The 18,585-nt window shown below is 40.0% G+C and overlaps 1 protein-coding gene across 1 annotated transcript; it reads left to right on the top strand.

The window, feature by feature from the left end:
• Positions 1-1,258: 1,258 nt before the first annotated feature.
• LOC117446364 (immunoglobulin-like and fibronectin type III domain-containing protein 1) lies at positions 1,259-10,190 on the top strand. The gene is made up of 19 exons (XM_071203306.1): positions 1,259-1,346; positions 2,400-2,445; positions 2,531-2,726; positions 3,008-3,121; positions 3,226-3,388; positions 3,513-3,785; positions 3,936-4,220; positions 4,940-5,064; positions 5,244-5,385; positions 5,485-5,778; positions 5,876-6,175; positions 6,367-6,543; positions 6,665-6,793; positions 6,974-7,282; positions 8,332-8,417; positions 8,495-8,687; positions 9,001-9,297; positions 9,697-10,023; positions 10,144-10,190. Exons 1-19 carry the CDS (start codon positions 1,259-1,261, stop codon positions 10,146-10,148), a joined length of 3,549 nt encoding a protein of 1,182 aa, XP_071059407.1. The 3' UTR covers positions 10,149-10,190.
• The last annotated feature ends 8,395 nt before the right edge of the window (positions 10,191-18,585 follow it).

The following is an 18,585-nucleotide window of genomic DNA, read 5'->3' as shown; positions in this document are numbered from 1 at the left end:
AAAAATGGCTCACTGGCCACTGACTCCTTTTGAAAACCAGATTGTCATTTCTTATATATATATATATAACTATATCTGAACGTGTTGCTATGGTATGTGGTATGAAGTATAAGAGATCATTCTAAAAATAGTTTAAATCCTTAGACTACAATAGTGCCATATGGCTCAAGATTGTACAGTTAACAACAGCTGTGGGAAACATTAGATTCTGCACACAGTAAGCTGTTTGTCCTTTCTGTGTTATGCAGCAGTAAAGTCATGCTCTAAGCAGGCTTCATAGTGAAACGAAGAAGCTCTGAGTCATTGCTAGTTGTGATGCTGCTTAAGGAAAAGCAGTAACAGATGGCAGGTCAGAGTTTCTGATTTCAAAGCTGTTTGATGAACTCACTTGTCTGTGCCGAGTCATCCTATGGTTGAATATTAAAAAGGAATAAGGCTTACAAACATGTGTCACCCATCTCTCTAATACTGTCTCCACTGACACAGGAGGAACTTTAATGGTTTCCAAGGGTGACAGTGCACTTCAAATACTTGTTTTAATAATTAACACACGTTAGTCCATGGTGGTAATTTACGTCATGATGATTATTATATTATTAGCTTACATAATTGTGACAATGATAATGTGGCTATATGATCAATGTGTTGTTATATTGTTTTATAATATGTGTATACGGATACTGCTATCTGTCACACAATGCTAAACTAACTCCTCACTCCACACACTAACCAGAACTTTAAAAAGGATACCCAGACATCATGTAAACAACCACATGTAATCTGTAATCACAGACTGTTGTTATATCATCAAATGCATCACCTTAAATGCTCCATCCATACTGCTTTATCCAAACAACTGCTTTTATAATATTTGACAAAGTGAAAGGAAATACTGACCCCTTGTGACATTGTGGATTAACTGCAGCAATAAGTAAAAGCACAAATAATGTCTTCTGATGTGACCATGACTGTTTGTGACTGTACAGATAATAGAACTGGTTTTAACACAATATAAATGAGGAAAGAGTCATATGCTTAACACATATTTCTAACCATATTCAGTTACATGGTTTTCCCCGGCTTAACGACAGACTCTGAATAAAGGTTTCAAGTCATGACGTGATTTTCCAAGCATTTAAAAACATTTGCTTTACTTTTTCTGTTGCCTATGTTTGCTTCAAAAAGCTCACACATGAGTTTACCACATGTTCTGATCCTAACAGTGGCTATAAAGAAAAGGTCCAGAGTTCCCGGGGTGATGATCACTCAGTACCTGGAGATATTACCTGCAGGAAAGACCACACCTGATTTTACCCGCAAGCCAATGGCTGTGACTGCTCAAGAGGGTAAATTACAAACAACCACAACATTGTTCATCAAACACCCATTTCTACAAATCTATCACTGTTGTTTGGATTTTTCAGGTAAAAAAGGATTGTTCAAAGCCATTGTTAGTGGTGAGCCGGCACCCACTGTAACATGGGCGCGGAATAACGGCGAGCTCAATGAGCCAGAAAAGTACACGACCAGATATGATCAAAGATCTCAAGAGCACATTCTGGAGGTGAGAAAACAGTATTTACATGAATCACTACTACAAACGGCTAGTAAACACAAAACCCCTTTCCTGTTATTCCAAACTTAGTGATTTTGTAAAAAATGTGTAATTTAATGTAATTGCTTACTCAAGTTTACTAACTTTGATTTGTTCTCAGAGAACTTTGAAGTACTCAATTACAAAAGCTTATTATTCATCACAATGTGAGACATTGCCAAATATTCAGCATTAAAGATGTAATCCAACTATGATGATATTGCTTTATCAGATCATCAATATCAAACCGGATCAAGCTGGCGCGTACAAATGCCTCGCCACCAATGAGTATGGACAGGCTGTCTGCACTGCAAATCTCAATGTTATTGAAGGTAAAAGATGGGTTATTACCATGCCATGTTCAATGTAAATCAATTAAATGAAGGTAATATATTGTGAAGCTAATATTTACCTATCATTTCTTGTTTTTGTTTTCATGTTTTTATTTAAGTTGGAGTTAAGAAGAAAGCTCCGGCGGGTATGAAACTATGCTTTGTATGCGTGATTAGGCATTCATATTTTTTTAATTACAGAGATTACATAATTGTGTTGTTTACTGAATTCTAGCTTCAATAGAAATGTTGGTGGACAATATGCTAATATACTAACACCTATGCCTTAATTTAAAAAAGTGTAGAGCGAGATGCTATAGATTCAAAGTACAAAGTAAGAAAAAGAGTTTGTTCTAGGGTTTAAATAGATTCATAAAGGACAGTTTATTGTTTGAATAAATATTATGAGAATTATATATGTTGAGTTATTTGCCATCACGAAAACCTGTGTCTTATTTTTCATTTTCTTTCAGCAAATGGAGATCCACCATTAGATTTCAGAAAGATGCTTAAGAAAACGTAAGTTCAATGATTTGTTATTGCTTTTCAAATATCTCCTGCTGCAGAACTCCAAATATATGTCCCTGACTTCTTCTCTTTTCAGTGTTGTTGTCACCAGAAAAAAAAAACTCCCACCAAAAAAAGATGGAGAAATCGACCCAAAGCTCCTTGAACTGCTTATCTGTGCACCAAAGAAGGACTATGAAAAGATCTGTACAGACTTTGGTGTGTTTGACTTTCGCTGGTTGCTGAAGAGACTCAACCAGCTGAAAAAGGAACGGGCAGATGAGCAGGCTAAGGTACTGAGCTGTCGGCAGGTTATAAAAAATGTAAATGTATTCTGGATTATGTATTTTGTTTAAGTTTGTGGGGTTTTAAACAAGTTTCAATACTAAATTAAACATTTCAGGTGGGTGTTAGGCTACTTGTGGCTCATGAAAAATGTTTGAAGTCATTTCTTCCATGTTCTGAATGTATTAATATGCCTGAGGCAAATACGTACTAGTGCATCTTATATAGTATAAAGTAAACATCCATGCTCCGTTCAAGGTCGCTTCAACATTTTGTTTTTCTTTTGTAGGTTGTAGAGCAACTGGACAATGTGAAACAAATAGAAGTAAAACCCAATGGGACAGCTGAATTTAGCCTCGACATGACACTTCAGGATCCCAACAGTTCAATTAACTTATACAAGGTGAGTTATCAGTATTTGAAGATCAACAATTTGAATAAAATGATTGCCAAAAACAAAACAAAAGCAATACAAAAAGAGAAATGTAACCTGTGTTCTCCTTACAGGATGGGACACTGCTTCCATATGGTGATGATGACAATTCAAAGCATAGCCTTAAGAAAACTGGGACAAATTATGTTTTCAGCATCAAAAATCCTCAACCAGAAGATGCTGGATTTTACCAGCTTGATGTTGAAGATGCAAATGTCTTAGCAACTGACTTTAAAGGTGGGGTCTTATTACTGCAACTGTACTAAAAAGCATGATTGTACTAGGAGTTTGCAAAACAATTGAAGGAACATTCAGAAATGAGAATACGGCCAGTTAATCCACACTTGTTCTCCTCTCTTAGTGCCTCCTGTGGGTTTCATAGCCAAGATCAAGGACGTGAAGACGTTCGAAAGTGAAGAAGCCGTCTTTCAGTGCGTCTTGTCAATACCCCTCAACAGGATTACCTGGTCAAATAAGGACTTGACACTTGAACATGGGGACAAATATGAGATCACTGTCTCAGAGGACAAGCTAATCCACACATTGAAAGTTACAGACTGTAAATTGGCAGATACTGGAGCATATTATGCCATTGCTGGAATAGCTTCTAGCAGTGCCTCTCTCACAGTAGAAGGTGGGAAGTCATTTGATAAACACAATAATATATACAATTTCTAGTCTTGATAGTTTGATACCTGGATGAGCACTTTCTGAAGCGCTCGTTTTAAAAATGTAAGAAAAGTTCATGATTATTTCTCCATACAATGTGTTTTCTGAAATGCAGTTGATCCAAATGGTAAAGGCCAAAAGGGCACCCAAACTGGGAATGAAGAAGACCTGACTAAACTGGCATTGGATCAGCAGGCCAAGCTACCAACACACACGGAACAGTTGGAGGCAGATGGCACTGGAGATGGCAATGGTGATGGGACCGGTGGGAAGGGTGATGGAGACGACACAGATAAGGACCTTCAGACAGGTGGAGATGACGGAAATAAAGGGGATGATGCAGATGATAAGAACAAGAAGCGAGAACGAAGCAGCCCTTTGGTTCCAGACACTGTTATAGGTAAAATCCTTATATAGTAATTGTCAAGGCTATTTGGAGTCCGTATTTATCACGGGTCTCAGAATTAATCCTAGGTATAGCACTGAAAGTTTCACTAAAAATAGTAATATAGTGACTGCACAGCAGGAGGCGTTCTACTCCAGGGAGGAAAGAACAGGAAAAAGGTGTGTGACAAATGTGATGTTTATCATTAAGACCTATACATTAAATTAAACATCAAAATGTTCAATATGGAGTGTTTAATGTCAGAATTCAGAATCTTTAATACAACTGACTTCAGGGTTAGAAATTAGTCAGAAATCAGTAGTCAAGGATGTGGAGTTGAAATTATGAATTATAATAAAAGTACTTTAGGAGTAAATAGCTTTTGGTATTCCAATAGTATATAACTCACTATAGCTAGACATTTTATGACGAATACAATTTGTAAGGGTCATCAGACAAACTAATAACTCAAATAAATGATATATGTAATGGACCCTCGGTTATGATCTGCCTCATGAAAAATCTTCTGTATTGTTGCATGTTGACCACTAGAGAGAGACATTCTGTAAAAAATAAAACCAGCATGTTCTGGTCTTTGCTTTCCATGCCCAAGAGGTTACAGGAATACAATGCATACAGTTACATATGGACGAATACAATGCATAGAATTGCATATGGATGAATACAATGCACACGTATCATGTTCTAAATGTCTTTTGGTTTTACTGTTGCAGTTACTGGCGTTCAGTTTGTCAGTGGGCTGTCAGATACGCTTGCTAATGTTGGTGACCGGGCAGAGCTTTCTTGCAAACTAAGCAGTGAGACCGCTGTGGGACGTTGGTATAAAAATGGGAAGCTGGTAAGTCAACTTCAATTTTAGAGAACTACATGGACCACTGCTATTTGCCATACATATCGACCATTTCCTAGCTTGCATAACCGTATAGATCCATCATACACACAAGTGTTATAGTGCATTGCATACCCTTATTAGTCCAAATGTGGTCTGATAAATATGAAATGTTGTTATGTGACAAGCTAACCGAGGAGGATGGGGTAACAATTATCAAAGATGGAGCCTGTCATAGGTTGATAATTGATTGCTGTAAAAAAGATGATGGAGCTGTGTACCGCTTTGAAGCTGAAGGCCGTAAATCTGAGGCAACACTCAATATTCAAGGTCAGCATGAAAAGTATTAACATGGTATCAATTTATAAATTACTCAATGGTTTAAAAAGGTTTGCGGTTTTGACAAGACTTTTCTCTCCAACATTGAAGATCCACCAAAAATCGATGGCGATGCACTAAGACAATTCTCAGAGCCAGTCATTATAAGGGCAGGTGAAAATGCAGAATGGAAACTGCCATTCTCAGGTGGGGCGCCAATGACCATACAGTGGTACAAGGATGGTGACGAGCTGTTGCCCGCTCTCAATGTGAAAATTGAAACATCAGATACTGAGAGCAAACTACGCCTTCTTAAGTGTCAAAGGAAAGACTGTGGAGAGGTCAAAATCAAAAGCAAAAATAAATACGGTATAATTGAGGCAATATCCAAACTTATTGTGCTGGGTAAGTTGCCAATAAGAGACATAATGCCATGTGTTCCACATTGTACTGTAGGTAAGGAGATAAAGGTTAGTATGATTTATTTTATTTTTATCAACAGACAAACCCACACCACCACAAGGACCTGTGGACATTATGGAAAGCGCTGTTACATCTGTTGAGTTCAAATGGAAACCGCCAAAAGACGATGGTGGATGCCCGGTCACAAACTATATTTTAGAGCGGCAACAAGTAGGGCGCAATAAATGGACAAATCTCGGTGAGATTCCTGGAAGCAACCCAAGTTACAGAGATTCAGATGTGACACCCGGAAGGAGATACTGTTACAGGATCAGAGCCAAGAACGCAGAAGGCATCAGTGAATACCTGCAGACTGAGGACATACCAGCTGGTGTATTACGTAAGTCAAACATAATTTAGGCTTTGTAATGGCTGCTGCTGAAAAACTCCCAACTTCCCGGGAAGCAGGTAAAGTTACAAGAGTGAAACAAGAAACAAATGTGATTTTCTTTTTTGTATTTTGGAGGACCATTAATCACAGAATTTAAATTACAGAAAAAGGATGACCAAAATGTCATGTTCCCCTCACAGGTTATCCTGGACCCCCAGCAGCACCTAAATTAGTCAGTGCCTTTAAAGTATGCATCAATCTGACATGGTGTCCTCCATGTGACACTGGAGGAACCAAAATAGTGGGATACAATTTGGAAAAAAACAAGAAAGGCACCAATTACTGGAGCCTTGTAAACCAAGGAGGGCCGATTCCAGGTATGCAACTTATGGCTAGCTGCAGGAAGAATCCAGTGTAAATGTAATGCCTGATATGATTCGCCAAAAATAAATGAACATTCCCTATCAACATGATAACGATTTCTTCCTTTTTCCACAGATACAAAATATGCAGTGAAAGATGTATTCGAAGGGGCGGCATATGTATTTAGGGTGTCTGCTATCAACCTATCTGGTGCTGGAGGTCCAAGTCTTCCATCTGACACAGTAATTGCAAGAGATCCAAAGAGTAAGTAACACATGAACTCTTGTTTTCTACCACAGTTCTCTCCACTGAAAATGATGCCAGTCATGCTTAATGGTGAACTGAAATGCTGCTCAACATTATGCTCTACTGTATGTCGCCTTTTAAGTTATTATAAAAGCAATGTAATGCTCAGCCAATAACATCTCATTACTGTAATTGCAGAACCCCCAGGCAAAGTGACAGACCTGAAGTTAACATCCTCCAATTACACCACATTTTCTCTGGCTTGGATAAAACCCAAAGAAACAAAAGGAGTAGAAGATGAGGCCGAAGGCTACTATGTGGAGATCAGACCAATTGAAAACCTTGAATGGACTCGGTGTAATGCTACCCCAATTACTATAACTTCCTACACTGTGCTTGGCCTGAAGGCAATGGCCACATACTGGGTGAGAGTTATTGCCACCAATTATGGAGGTGATGGAGAACCTCAGGGCTTTGACAATTACATCATTGCCATGCCTCCTCCTGGTAAGAAAATGTGAATTATCAACAGTTTCTATCGTTCTCTATATTATGTTGGAATACAGAAGGCTATATCAAAAGTGACATTGCCACTGCTTTATTACTGCAAGAATGCAAAAGATGAGTAATGTATTTTATTGACAGTTCTTTTAAACCCAGAGTTCAAGGGTATAATGTTGTGACAAGACAGTTTCAATACAATTTTGGGGAGACCAGCATGAACAAAATACCTTAATTCAATTGAATCTTTGTACCAACAACAGTGGTAATTGTAAGGCATGATGCTACATCAAAACACTGTATTACAGGCAACGTGACATGTTGTTTAATACCAAAGGCATTTCATGCCAATAATGGATACTTAACTGAAGCATGCATACAATGGATTACAGTAAACAAAAGATTTGAAAGGGACCTACAGTAGCTGGATACAGACAATGTTCAACTTTTAAATATGCTTTAATCCCAAATCTGTACAATGTCCTTAAGAAATTCATATCCATGCCTTAAAGGTGGGGTAGGTAAGTTTGAGAAACCGGCTCGAGATACACTTTTTGTTATATTCCATGGAATGCTCTTAACATCCCGATAGCAATGAATATCTGAAGTGCTTTGACAAAAAATCCATAACAAAATGTCATCTGTGGAAGCCGTAATACTGTAAAAAGCACGACCAATCATCTGAGCCGGCACGGCTAAAGTAACTGGATGGCCTACCTGCCTGTCAGCCTTCCATCTGTGCTCAAACTTATCTCGTGCCCTCATTGGTCATGTGCGTGTTCGTGTGTGTTGGAGGAGGGGCTCTGTAAGGAAGTGGCAGATTTGTTCCGGCTGTGTATTTTCAAATTCTAGCGCACTCGAGCTGGTTTCTCCAAAATGACCTACCCCACCTTTAAGGTTCAGAAATATTATATTTTGAACAAAGCTGTGTTTTCTTAAAATATATCCAGTATAAAAGACAGTCTTTTTTGTCTTTAGACAGAATGAGAAAATGATGTATAGAAAAAGGACTAGTTTGTTGAATTGTACTAAATATCTATATTTCAACCTCACAGTAAAGCCAAAGTTTAACGATCGCAACATGAAGACCTTTGTGGTGGTAAGGTCTGGAAACACAGTCCGTCTGAACATCAACTTTGAGGTATTGTGCTGGAAGCTTTCCTCCCAATGGGATGACTGTGGAATCAACAAATGTAATATCTTTCTTTATCTTTACAGGCCTGTCCCCTGCCAGAAATCACTTGGCAAAAAGATGGTATTCCAGTGGCCAAACATGTAACTATTACCAACTCTGATAAAGGCTCTCAGCTGTGGATCCCCACATCTGATCGGCCCGACAGTGGCATCTACACCATAACTGTCAAAAACATTGTCGGCCAAGCAAGCTTCAATGTTGAAATAAGAGTTACAGGTAAACTTATGTGCGCACTCCACAAACTACTGTTCAGGATAATACAAAAACAGTGACAATACAGACACTGAATGCATGCTTTTTCATGGCTTCCTTCTACAGTATGTTCCCATCAAACATTTAACACAATATACAGTTGACCCCATAAACCCCAGTTGAAATAATCAAATCCAAGTATAAAATGCAAACAGACTAACAGCAATGAGAAACTGAACTGGATGCAGATTGTTTGTAATGTACTGCTTGTGAATATAAATATACACTTTTGTAACTTGGACCTCTGTATTTTTGTGCCTCTAACATTTGGTTTTAGATGATCCCAAGCCCCCAGGTCCTGTGGAGCTGGATCAGAACATCCCAGGAACAGTGACCCTGTCCTGGACTCCCTCTCCAGATGAGAAGAGAGATGACAGACTACACTACATGGTAGCTAAGAAGGACTCCTTCAAAGGCAGTTGGAGGACCATCGCAGATAACCTCTTCAACAATAAATGCACAGTAGTCAATATGTTGTCTGGACGGGAGTATCACTTCAGGGTGTTTGCTAAAAATGACATTGGTCCTTCACCACCTTCTGAATCCCCTGTGTTTGGAACCATAAAGGAAAAAGGTGTGTGCCTCAGATTCAATCACAAAAACATTTGAATTCATTCTCACTATCCTGTACACAATGCTGCATTTTGGTTCGTATTCTTAAGATATAGGTTCCTGCAAAATCCAGCGCATTTTGTAATAGGTTTAAGAAAATAGCGGGGAAAAAGATGCACAAAATCGAAGCAACACAGGCCGATACTGTTTATTTCTACTTCTAGTCACTTCTACTTGATGCAGATAAAGAGAAACAATAGCAGGACGATTAAAAAGCATAGACAGACACATAGGGGATATAGATTACAGCAACGTTATAATGTAAACATTAGAAGAAATGTTCAATATGATGGTTAAGGGAGAAATCTTTAAAAGATAAATAATCTAAAAATGTCAACTTGATACATGTCTTGTGTTTCAGGAAAGTTCAAAGTAGACATGCCAGAGAGAAAATCTTTGGACTTCCAGTCCCCTCCATCGTTCCTCGTTCCACTAAAGAGGCGTACAACTCCACAGGGTTATGAGTGCTACATGAGCTGTGCAGTTAAGGGGGATCCAGCTCCACGTGTGACATGGTACCGCAACGATATTAGCCTGAACACCAACACCAACTACCACATCACAAATGTGTGTGGCGTCTGCTCCCTGCTCATACTACGGGTGGGGCCCAAAGACAACGGGGAATACAAAGTGGTCATTGAGAACAAACTGGGGACAGCCGAGTGCTCAATGCTGCTGAATGTCAGAGGTATTTACACTTAATTAAAGTTTGAGAATGTAACCGTTTTTCATAAAGAGACTGATGATAGATTTGAGAGTACAGTACGATAATAAAACAAAGTTATACCACCAATGTTTTTCTTTACAGAGTGAAGAAGAACTTCAGCTGCTGGACAGAAGCTAGACGAGCAGAAGTCTTAACATGTTTTAAATCAATTAAATTAAACTAAATGTAACTACAGATTGAATACATTTTAAGTTAATCTATCTCCCACCTTTGTGAAACACAAAAACAAAAGCTCTAGAAAACATGAATTGTGTCTTTTGGAAAAATGTCACACGCTGTGCTTTGTAGAGATATTAAACTATCATGCTATTATTTACTTGATGAAGTCAGACACGCTGTAATAGTAGTAGTCCTATTGGGCAATATCTTTGCTTGTTTCTTGTGCGTTAGGACACACTGGTGCATGACTTTGCACTAGTACAGGGCGTTACATTACATTACATGCTTACGCTTTTATCCAAAGCAACTTACATACACTTAAAGGTGGGGTAGGTAAGTTTCAGAAACTGGCTCGAGATACACTTTTTGTTATATTCCATGGAATGCTCTTAACATCCCGATAGCAATGAATATCTTAAGTGCTTTGACAAAAAAGCCATAAAAAAAATGTCATCTGTAGAAGCTGTAATACTGTAAAAAGTACATCCAATCCGTTTAGCCGGCCCGGCTAACCGGATCGGATGGCCTACCTGCCTGTCAGCCTTCCATCGGGGCACAAACTTATCTCGTGCTCTCATTGGTCATGTGCGCGTTCGTGTGTGTTGGAGGAGGGGCTCTATAAGGAAGTGGCAGATTTTCTCCGGTTGTGTATTTTCAAATTCTAGCGATCTCGAGCCGGTTTCTCAAACTTACCTACCCCACCTTTAATGCATGGCGATGGATATCATTTGGGGTTAAGTCTCAGGCCCAAAGACACATCGAAATGTTGACTATAGGGGTTCAGCCATGTAAAGTTCATGTAAAGTCTTGCATGTTAGAAAGAGACTGCGCTGTTTTATTGTGATGCCTATGATCTGTTCTTCACTGTGCTATGCAAGTTATTGTAACAATCATTTCAGCATTCAAATAAGTGTTTGAAAATGGACAGTTATGTTAGATTTACTTTGCCTAAGGTTTCAATGTATTTATGTTGGATTACATTTACATTTTCTTGAAGAAATATGACAGCTTTAAATAAAAAAAAGAAATATGTTGTATTATAGGTGCTTAATGTTAGACGTCTTTATTTCTCTCTCCCTTGCAATACACAACTGCAGCAATTGTTGGTGCATAACGTTACATTAATAAAGACAGCTCTGACAACTGTGTGTTTTACCCTGCATAGTGTACACAATCAGATACATTACACACAAAAGCAATGTGGGGCACATTCCTGCCAATGGTGTTATACTACTCAACCAACCAGTCTCTCTCAATTACATTTGCGTACTATCTCTGATGCCACAGGGATGCCATTTTGAAGGTATAGAGCTGTACCTTTAAAAAAGTGTTTAGTAAACAAGTTAACGTGAAGTTATCTTACCCATTAAATGGTCAAACTGGAGAAACAGAAGAAAAGTAAAAGAATACCATACCAAGACAAACTCATCACGTACACCAAGGACCGTTCTTTTTCTAAATTGTCATCTACTGTAGTCAGATAACAACATTAATTCATATGACCCTAAAGCAAAAAACATAAGCACTGACACTGTAAAAGAAGACCATAGCAAGCAGCAAAAACACTCTTTTTTTTGGTATTCGTATACTAGCCATTCTGGTTGTAATTGTTTATCTTCTTGTTGATGCTTCTCATGTTATTTATAAATGGTTAACTCCTTCACACTAGTACAGCAACCACAATCACAAATGATAGTGCATACCTCCTCAGAAAGCCACTAATGTCAATTTCTGACACAATAAAGTCTCATGGAGCAATAATTGAACATGTCCATACCAATATACTTTTGTCTCAGTAGAAACATGTCTGTTTCAAAACATAGGGTGTTAGAAAGGTGAGAAACATTAAAGTTGTATTTGCAGATAATGTACACATATTTAAACTGTACGGTCTATACTTGAAAACATTTGTTTTGGTTGTCATCATCTGACTTAAATAACCATTTAACCTTACCCTTAGGTGTAACACCTATATCAAAGAAACTCATAGTGTGTTGTGCTTGTGGCAGGAGAACTTTAAGGCTTTCGTTTTTAAGTTGGATAGTTTGGAAGTTATGGTACTGTCAAAAATCCTCAACAAAAAGGTGAGGCATTATTCTGTGCAAAGCGCACAACTTCATTAAATGCTTGGAAAACACATTGATGGTTGATGGCCATAAACTAGTATGTGAAGGACTGCTAAAGGTGAGCAAGTTGAGTAAGTTTGTTAAGGACTTTCAACCTACAAACCCAGCATCATGGATGTGCTCGGCATCATAAGAGACACCAGAACTGGGAAGTAAATAGGTGTTCACAAATGCTTTCCTTAAAGGTCCCATGTCATGCTTTTCCGGTTATTCCCCGTCCCCTTGTGTGTTATGAAGGTTTTTATGCATGTAAGCGGTGTGCAGAGTCACAAACCCTCAAAGTACACCCTGTAGCGAGTAAAACTCTAACACAGAAAATACCTGTCTATGCTGCCCCAGAACTCCTCGTTGGAGATTTCTCTTTTTCTTCCTGGGTACAGTGACGTGCCTATACCCAAATGGACCCATCCGTGGAGCCTTTATGTTACGTCCGCGGAGCTGTTACGTTAAGTCCGGGGATTGGTCCAAATTGACCAATTAGCGGACTTCCTCACAGACACACACTCAATCTTTTCTCAGCTGCAGCTCTGCCGATTTCTCCTCACTGAGACGGCGGGACGCGGCGGATGGCCACTGGGCTCATAGGGAGGGGGGGGGTGATACTCATGTGAATGTATTGAGCTCTCAGTATAACTGCGCCCCCTGCTGTCTACACAGGAGATAGATACACTAGCAGTGATGAAGTGCACAGTAAGCATGTATAACGTGTGTGAGCCAGCACTGGTTAATAAACCCTGTTAACGTCCAGCAAGTTGAGTCTTTCATGTCCAATCACAACATGGAAACATTACATTGGCGACGAGGAGTAAGCGAAAGGACACACGAAGGATAAACACGGACTTCGTTGAGTTTTCCGGAAAATAAATGAAAGAAAGACGGACAAGTGGAGAGTGAGGCTAAGCTAAAAACGAAAACGTGGCAGTCGGCGCTTCGCAGCAGCAATGGCCGTGAATACCGCTTCTCTCCCACCGTTTGACACAGAAACGGACCTTGGCTCTGTCGGACCTCGCTGGATGAAGTGGATGCAAAGGTTTGAAAACGACACCACTGCTATGACCATAAATGGCGATGCTAGGCTAAAGGCATTAATGCTGCACATAGCGGGAGAACGTGTGCATGATATCTACGACACACTAGCAGGAGAAGATGACAAATATGCAGACGCTAAGCAGAAGCTATCTACATACTTATCACCAAAGAAAAACGTCCAATATCAAGCTAAGCAAGATCTAGGTGAAACTTTGGACACACAAGGTTGAGGATGTTAGCTAAGAACTGTGAGTTTACCAGCATGGATGCAGAGATTAAAACACAAATCATACAAAGCTGTGCATCATCCAGACTGCACAGAAAGGTGCTGAGAGAACCAGATTTAAGCCTAGATGCACTTTTAGACCATGGGAGAACAATGGAGCTGTCCGAACTGCAAGCAAATAGAAAAGGGCACAACAGCTACAGTCAACAGGCTGGATCAAAAGACTGCAGAGAAGCATCCAAGCAGCAGTAAATGGTCGGAGAAACGCTTTTCCAGCAACTGCTGCAGAAACTGTGGAGGTAAATATCCCCATGATGGTGAATGCCATGCTAAAAGCAAACAATGTAGAGCCTGTGGTAAACTAAATCATTTTGCAAAACAATGCCGCTCAAGATCTAAAGACAGTGAGACGAAAGGACGGGCACAAAGCAGAGCTAACACGCATGCTAAGAAGATTCATCATATCAGAGGGGCTGCACCAAATGAGAAAACAGAGCATAACTCATCCAGCAGTGACGATGCTTATGTTTTTGCAGTTGAGGCTTACAATATTTCAGAGCTGCCACAGACTCATATCAAGCTAAATGTTTGTTTTCATCGATTCAGGAGCTACAGCAAACTGTGTCAGTGAATCAAGCTTCAGAGCCCTGGTGCCTCTTCCACAACTCAGCCCCACAACAACAAAGATGTATCCATTCCGCTCCAACGTCCCATTGCCTGTTCGTGGATCATTCAGGTGCAATGTGGAGAAGGGACAGAAAAACACAATGTGCACATTCTTTGTGATCAAAGGAGATGGATTTAATATACTAAGCTACCAGACATCCAAAACACTGGGACTGATTACAATTGTCACGCAGTGTCATCCAGACCACAGCATCTCACAGTCGCAGATGAGCTGGTGGAAAGCAGTCCCGAGCTGTTTAAGGGAATAGGCCAACTGAAAGACGTTCAGGTAAAGCTTCATATAAATCCTGACATCAAACCTAGATGTCAACCACATCGACGAGTACCATTCCACATCCGCCAGAAGGTTGAGGATGAGCTTCACAAGCTAGAAGCAGAGGACATCATCGAGGAGGTCACTGGACCGACTCCATGGGTATCACCTATTGTTGCACCACCCAAGCCTAAAGACCCCGACAAAGTAAGAATTTGTGTTGACATGCGTCAGGCTAACACAGCCATAGAGAGGGAAAGACACATCACCCCCACAATGGATGACGTGATACATGAGTTAAACGGAGCAACTGTGTTCTCTAAACTTGACCTGAGAGCTGGATATCACCAGCTAGAGCTTCATCCAGACAGCAGATACATCAAAACATTTTCCACTCACCTTGGACTAAGACGCTACAAAAGACTGAGTTTTGGCACATATCCTCTGCTGCTGAGGTGTTTCAAAATGCCATATGCCAAACACTGCATGGTCTGAAAGGTGTGAAGAATCTCAGCGATGACATCATTGTTCATGGTGCCACTCAGGCTGAGCATGACAACAACCTCAGAGCCCTGTTCCAGAGACTGAAAGACAGTGGTCTCACACTTAATTGTGAGAAATATGAATTCAACAAATCCAGGCTTGAGTTTTTCGGCTTCATCTTCTCAACGCAAGGTGTTTCAGCTGATCCCAAAAAGGTTGTGGCAGTCCATCATGCCAGAGATCCTGAAAATCAGAGTGAGGTCAGAAGTCTGCTGGGCATGGCCAATTATTGCTCCAGGTTCATCAAAGATTTCTCATCCATTTCCGAGCCGCTACGAAGGCTCACCAGAAAAGACACACCCTGGGTATGGGGCCCAGAACAGCAAGCTGCTCTAAAGACACTGAAAGACAGTCATGTCATACTTGTACTAGGGCTGCTCGATTATGGCAAAAATCATAATCTCGATTATTTGGGTCAATAATTTATATCACGATTATTAAAAACGATTATCCATTTACTTTGAAAACATCCATTCATTGAAAAAAATATGTGACATGTAACATGACAGAGGGAGGCCTGTCACTCAGGATGCCAAACTACTCTTTGGTAAGCCCCGCCCCCCAAGCAACATCAGGGCCCAAAGTTTGAAAGCGAAAAAAAAAGATCTGAAAGTGAAAAACGATCTGAAGGTGAAAAGCAATGTGGAACCTGAAAAAACAAGATTTGAAACTGAAAAAATAATTGTTTTGAATCTGAAAACGAAAAATCTGCAACTGAAAAAAATAAGGATTCAAATATCAAAATATGTATAAAAGTTAAATCTGAAAATAAATATTTTATTCAAAAAAATTGCTGAACTGAATCAAAATAATATTCAAACTGAAAAATGATTTCAAATACTTATTTTTATTTTGAATACATCATTGTATTTTTCAAAGTTCAGGATAAAAAGTTGAACTTTCAAATGACCCTGAAATAGCTCCATAGTCCTACAGCTAGCTCATGAAGGACATCAGGGCATCGCTAAAACCAAAGCACTACTCCAGATATTGATCAGAAAGCAGAAGCATCAGTATGCAGCTGTCTTGTATGTCAGGCAAATACCCCAGCTGTACATACTGAGCCATTACAAATGTCAAGTCTACCAGAAGCACCCTGGCACAGCATCAGCGCAGACTTTTATGGACCACTACCAACAGGAGAGTACCTGTTAGTCATGATAGATGATTATACACGCTACCCAGTTGTTGAGAGTCTTAGATCAACTTCAGCTAACACAATCATTCCAGTCATGGACAAAGTTTTCTCTATGTTTGGAATCCCCAGAGTGGTAAAAACTGATAATGGCCCCCCATTCAACAGCAGCCAATTCTCTCAGTTTGCAGACTACTTAGGATTTCATCATCGCCGGATCACACCGCTTTGGCCTCAAGCTAACGCTACAGCTGAAAGATTCATGCGCACACTGGGCAAAGCAATACATGGCAGAAACACAGGGAATTAATTGGAAACAACATTTGAACATATTTCTACGTGAGTACAGATCTACACCTCACAGCACAACAGAGAGCTCACCTGCTGAACTGTTATTCCAACGCAAAGTGTACACAGAGATCCCTTCATTCCCTCACACTGCCAAAAAGAGCTCAGGCTCAGAAGTGAGAGCGAAGGACAAGAAGGCTAAAGCCAAGATGAAATGTCATGCTCCACCTCACACTTTCACGCCAGGTGACATTGTGCTGCATCGCCAGCCCAAGCATAACAAACTCACCACACCATACAACACCCTACTAGGGTTGCCAGAAACTGACCATGATCAAAATCGATTATTCGGCAGCGCCCCCCCCCCCCCCCCCCCCCCCAGTAGTTCGCAGTAGTTCCACGAGGAGGAACTCTTTTTACCTGCCGCTTTGTTCATCTTTAGTCGCACGTGTGAGGGAGAGGGGGCGCGGGGTCGTGTGTAGCGTGCTGCAGCAGCAGTCTGCTCTGCACGCAGGCTTCCTCCAAGTTTACACTAAAACAAACTGGTGGTGTGACCAATGACCATTTACAATTATTAATACTATTACTATTATTAGCATATATATATTTTGGTTGAAACTAAGCCAGAAAAAAAATATATATAAATAAAATCGATTTTTAAAAATAATATTCGATTATGGAGACTGTAGCGAATATTCGAATATTCGATGGCATCCCTAAACCCTACACTGTGATTAAAGTCAAAGGCTCAATGGTTACAGCGGCAAGAGATGGACATTGCATAGTCAGGAACTGTTCATTCTTCAAGAAGATCGCTGGAGAGCTAATTGACATCCCACCAGATCCAGTCAGTGATGACTCTACTGTCACAACAACACCCAGATATCCCACGAGACACGATAGGTGTCCTCCTGCCTATTTACAGGACTATACATAGTGTATGGACTGCTAAACATGTGAATGATACTCTGGGTATATACAAATGTGTATATTTCCAACTGTTGTTAACTTCAAGAGACTGTTGAGTCCTGGTTAAGACAAGAAGTAAGATGTATGTAGGAAACAGTTTTAATGCACTTTCAGTATGCATAATATTGTGTGGATGATGTGTTCAAAGCTAAAATGTGAATGCAAACGTTTTAAAGATACTGTTACAGCAGAATTGCATTAGTTCCAGATAACTGTTATGTTAAATGCAGTATAACAGCCACATCTTTAAAGCTATTAAAAAGAAAAGGGCAATGTGATATTCATGTGAATGTATTGAGCTCTCAGTATAACTGCGCCCCCTGCTGTCTACACAGGAGATAGATACACTAGCAGTGATGAAGTGCACAGTAAGCATGTATAACGTGTGTGAGCCAGCACTGGTTAATAAACCCTGTTAACGTCCAGCAAGTTGAGTCTTTCATGTCCAATCACAACATGGAAACATTGCAGGGGGCAGGAGCTCCAACAAGCCGTTTAGGACAGAGAGTGAATACACATACTATACAGAGATGCTGTGTCACAGAAAACAGAACAAGAATGGACAACTCTACCCTCTGCTCACTCCTTTGCTGTAAAATACAGGTCCAGCACACACATACAGGCAGCAAGGCATTGCACTCTACAGTTCCAACAGCTCTGGCGACCCACTAGCACCCCCACTACATTTCAGAGGGAAATCCTCTCATTTTTTCCCCCATGCATTTATCTGACAACTTCGATAAAGTGCTAATATATCAATAATGTAAGCTCTTTAAATGACAAATTCCTAAATAAACAAGACACCAGTAAAACTGTAGTTTCAATGAACAAGCTTCAACATTATAATACTGTTTGCCCATTGTATCACTCTAAACGTGTTTTTAAGAGGACTTCCCAGTTGTGTTGTCAATATAAATTACTTTTAATTAGTTAAAGTTATGAATACAAAACCTTTCTGATGGAGTATGCACACTGTGGTATTCATTATTGGTGGATCTAAACTCTTATTCCACCAATGCAGTTACATACCGTGCAGTCACGCCCCCCACACCAGCAGTTGCTGTGGATGCAGGCCCAATGAATGACTAGGTCAAAGGGTCTTGAAAAA

The sequence above is a fragment of the Pseudochaenichthys georgianus genome, chromosome 5 (assembly GCF_902827115.2).
Source record: "Pseudochaenichthys georgianus chromosome 5, fPseGeo1.2, whole genome shotgun sequence".
Classification (NCBI taxonomy): domain Eukaryota; kingdom Metazoa; phylum Chordata; class Actinopteri; order Perciformes; family Channichthyidae; genus Pseudochaenichthys; species Pseudochaenichthys georgianus.
The sequence above is the reverse complement of the archived record's forward strand: the minus strand, read 5'-3'. Positions and strand labels throughout refer to the sequence as shown.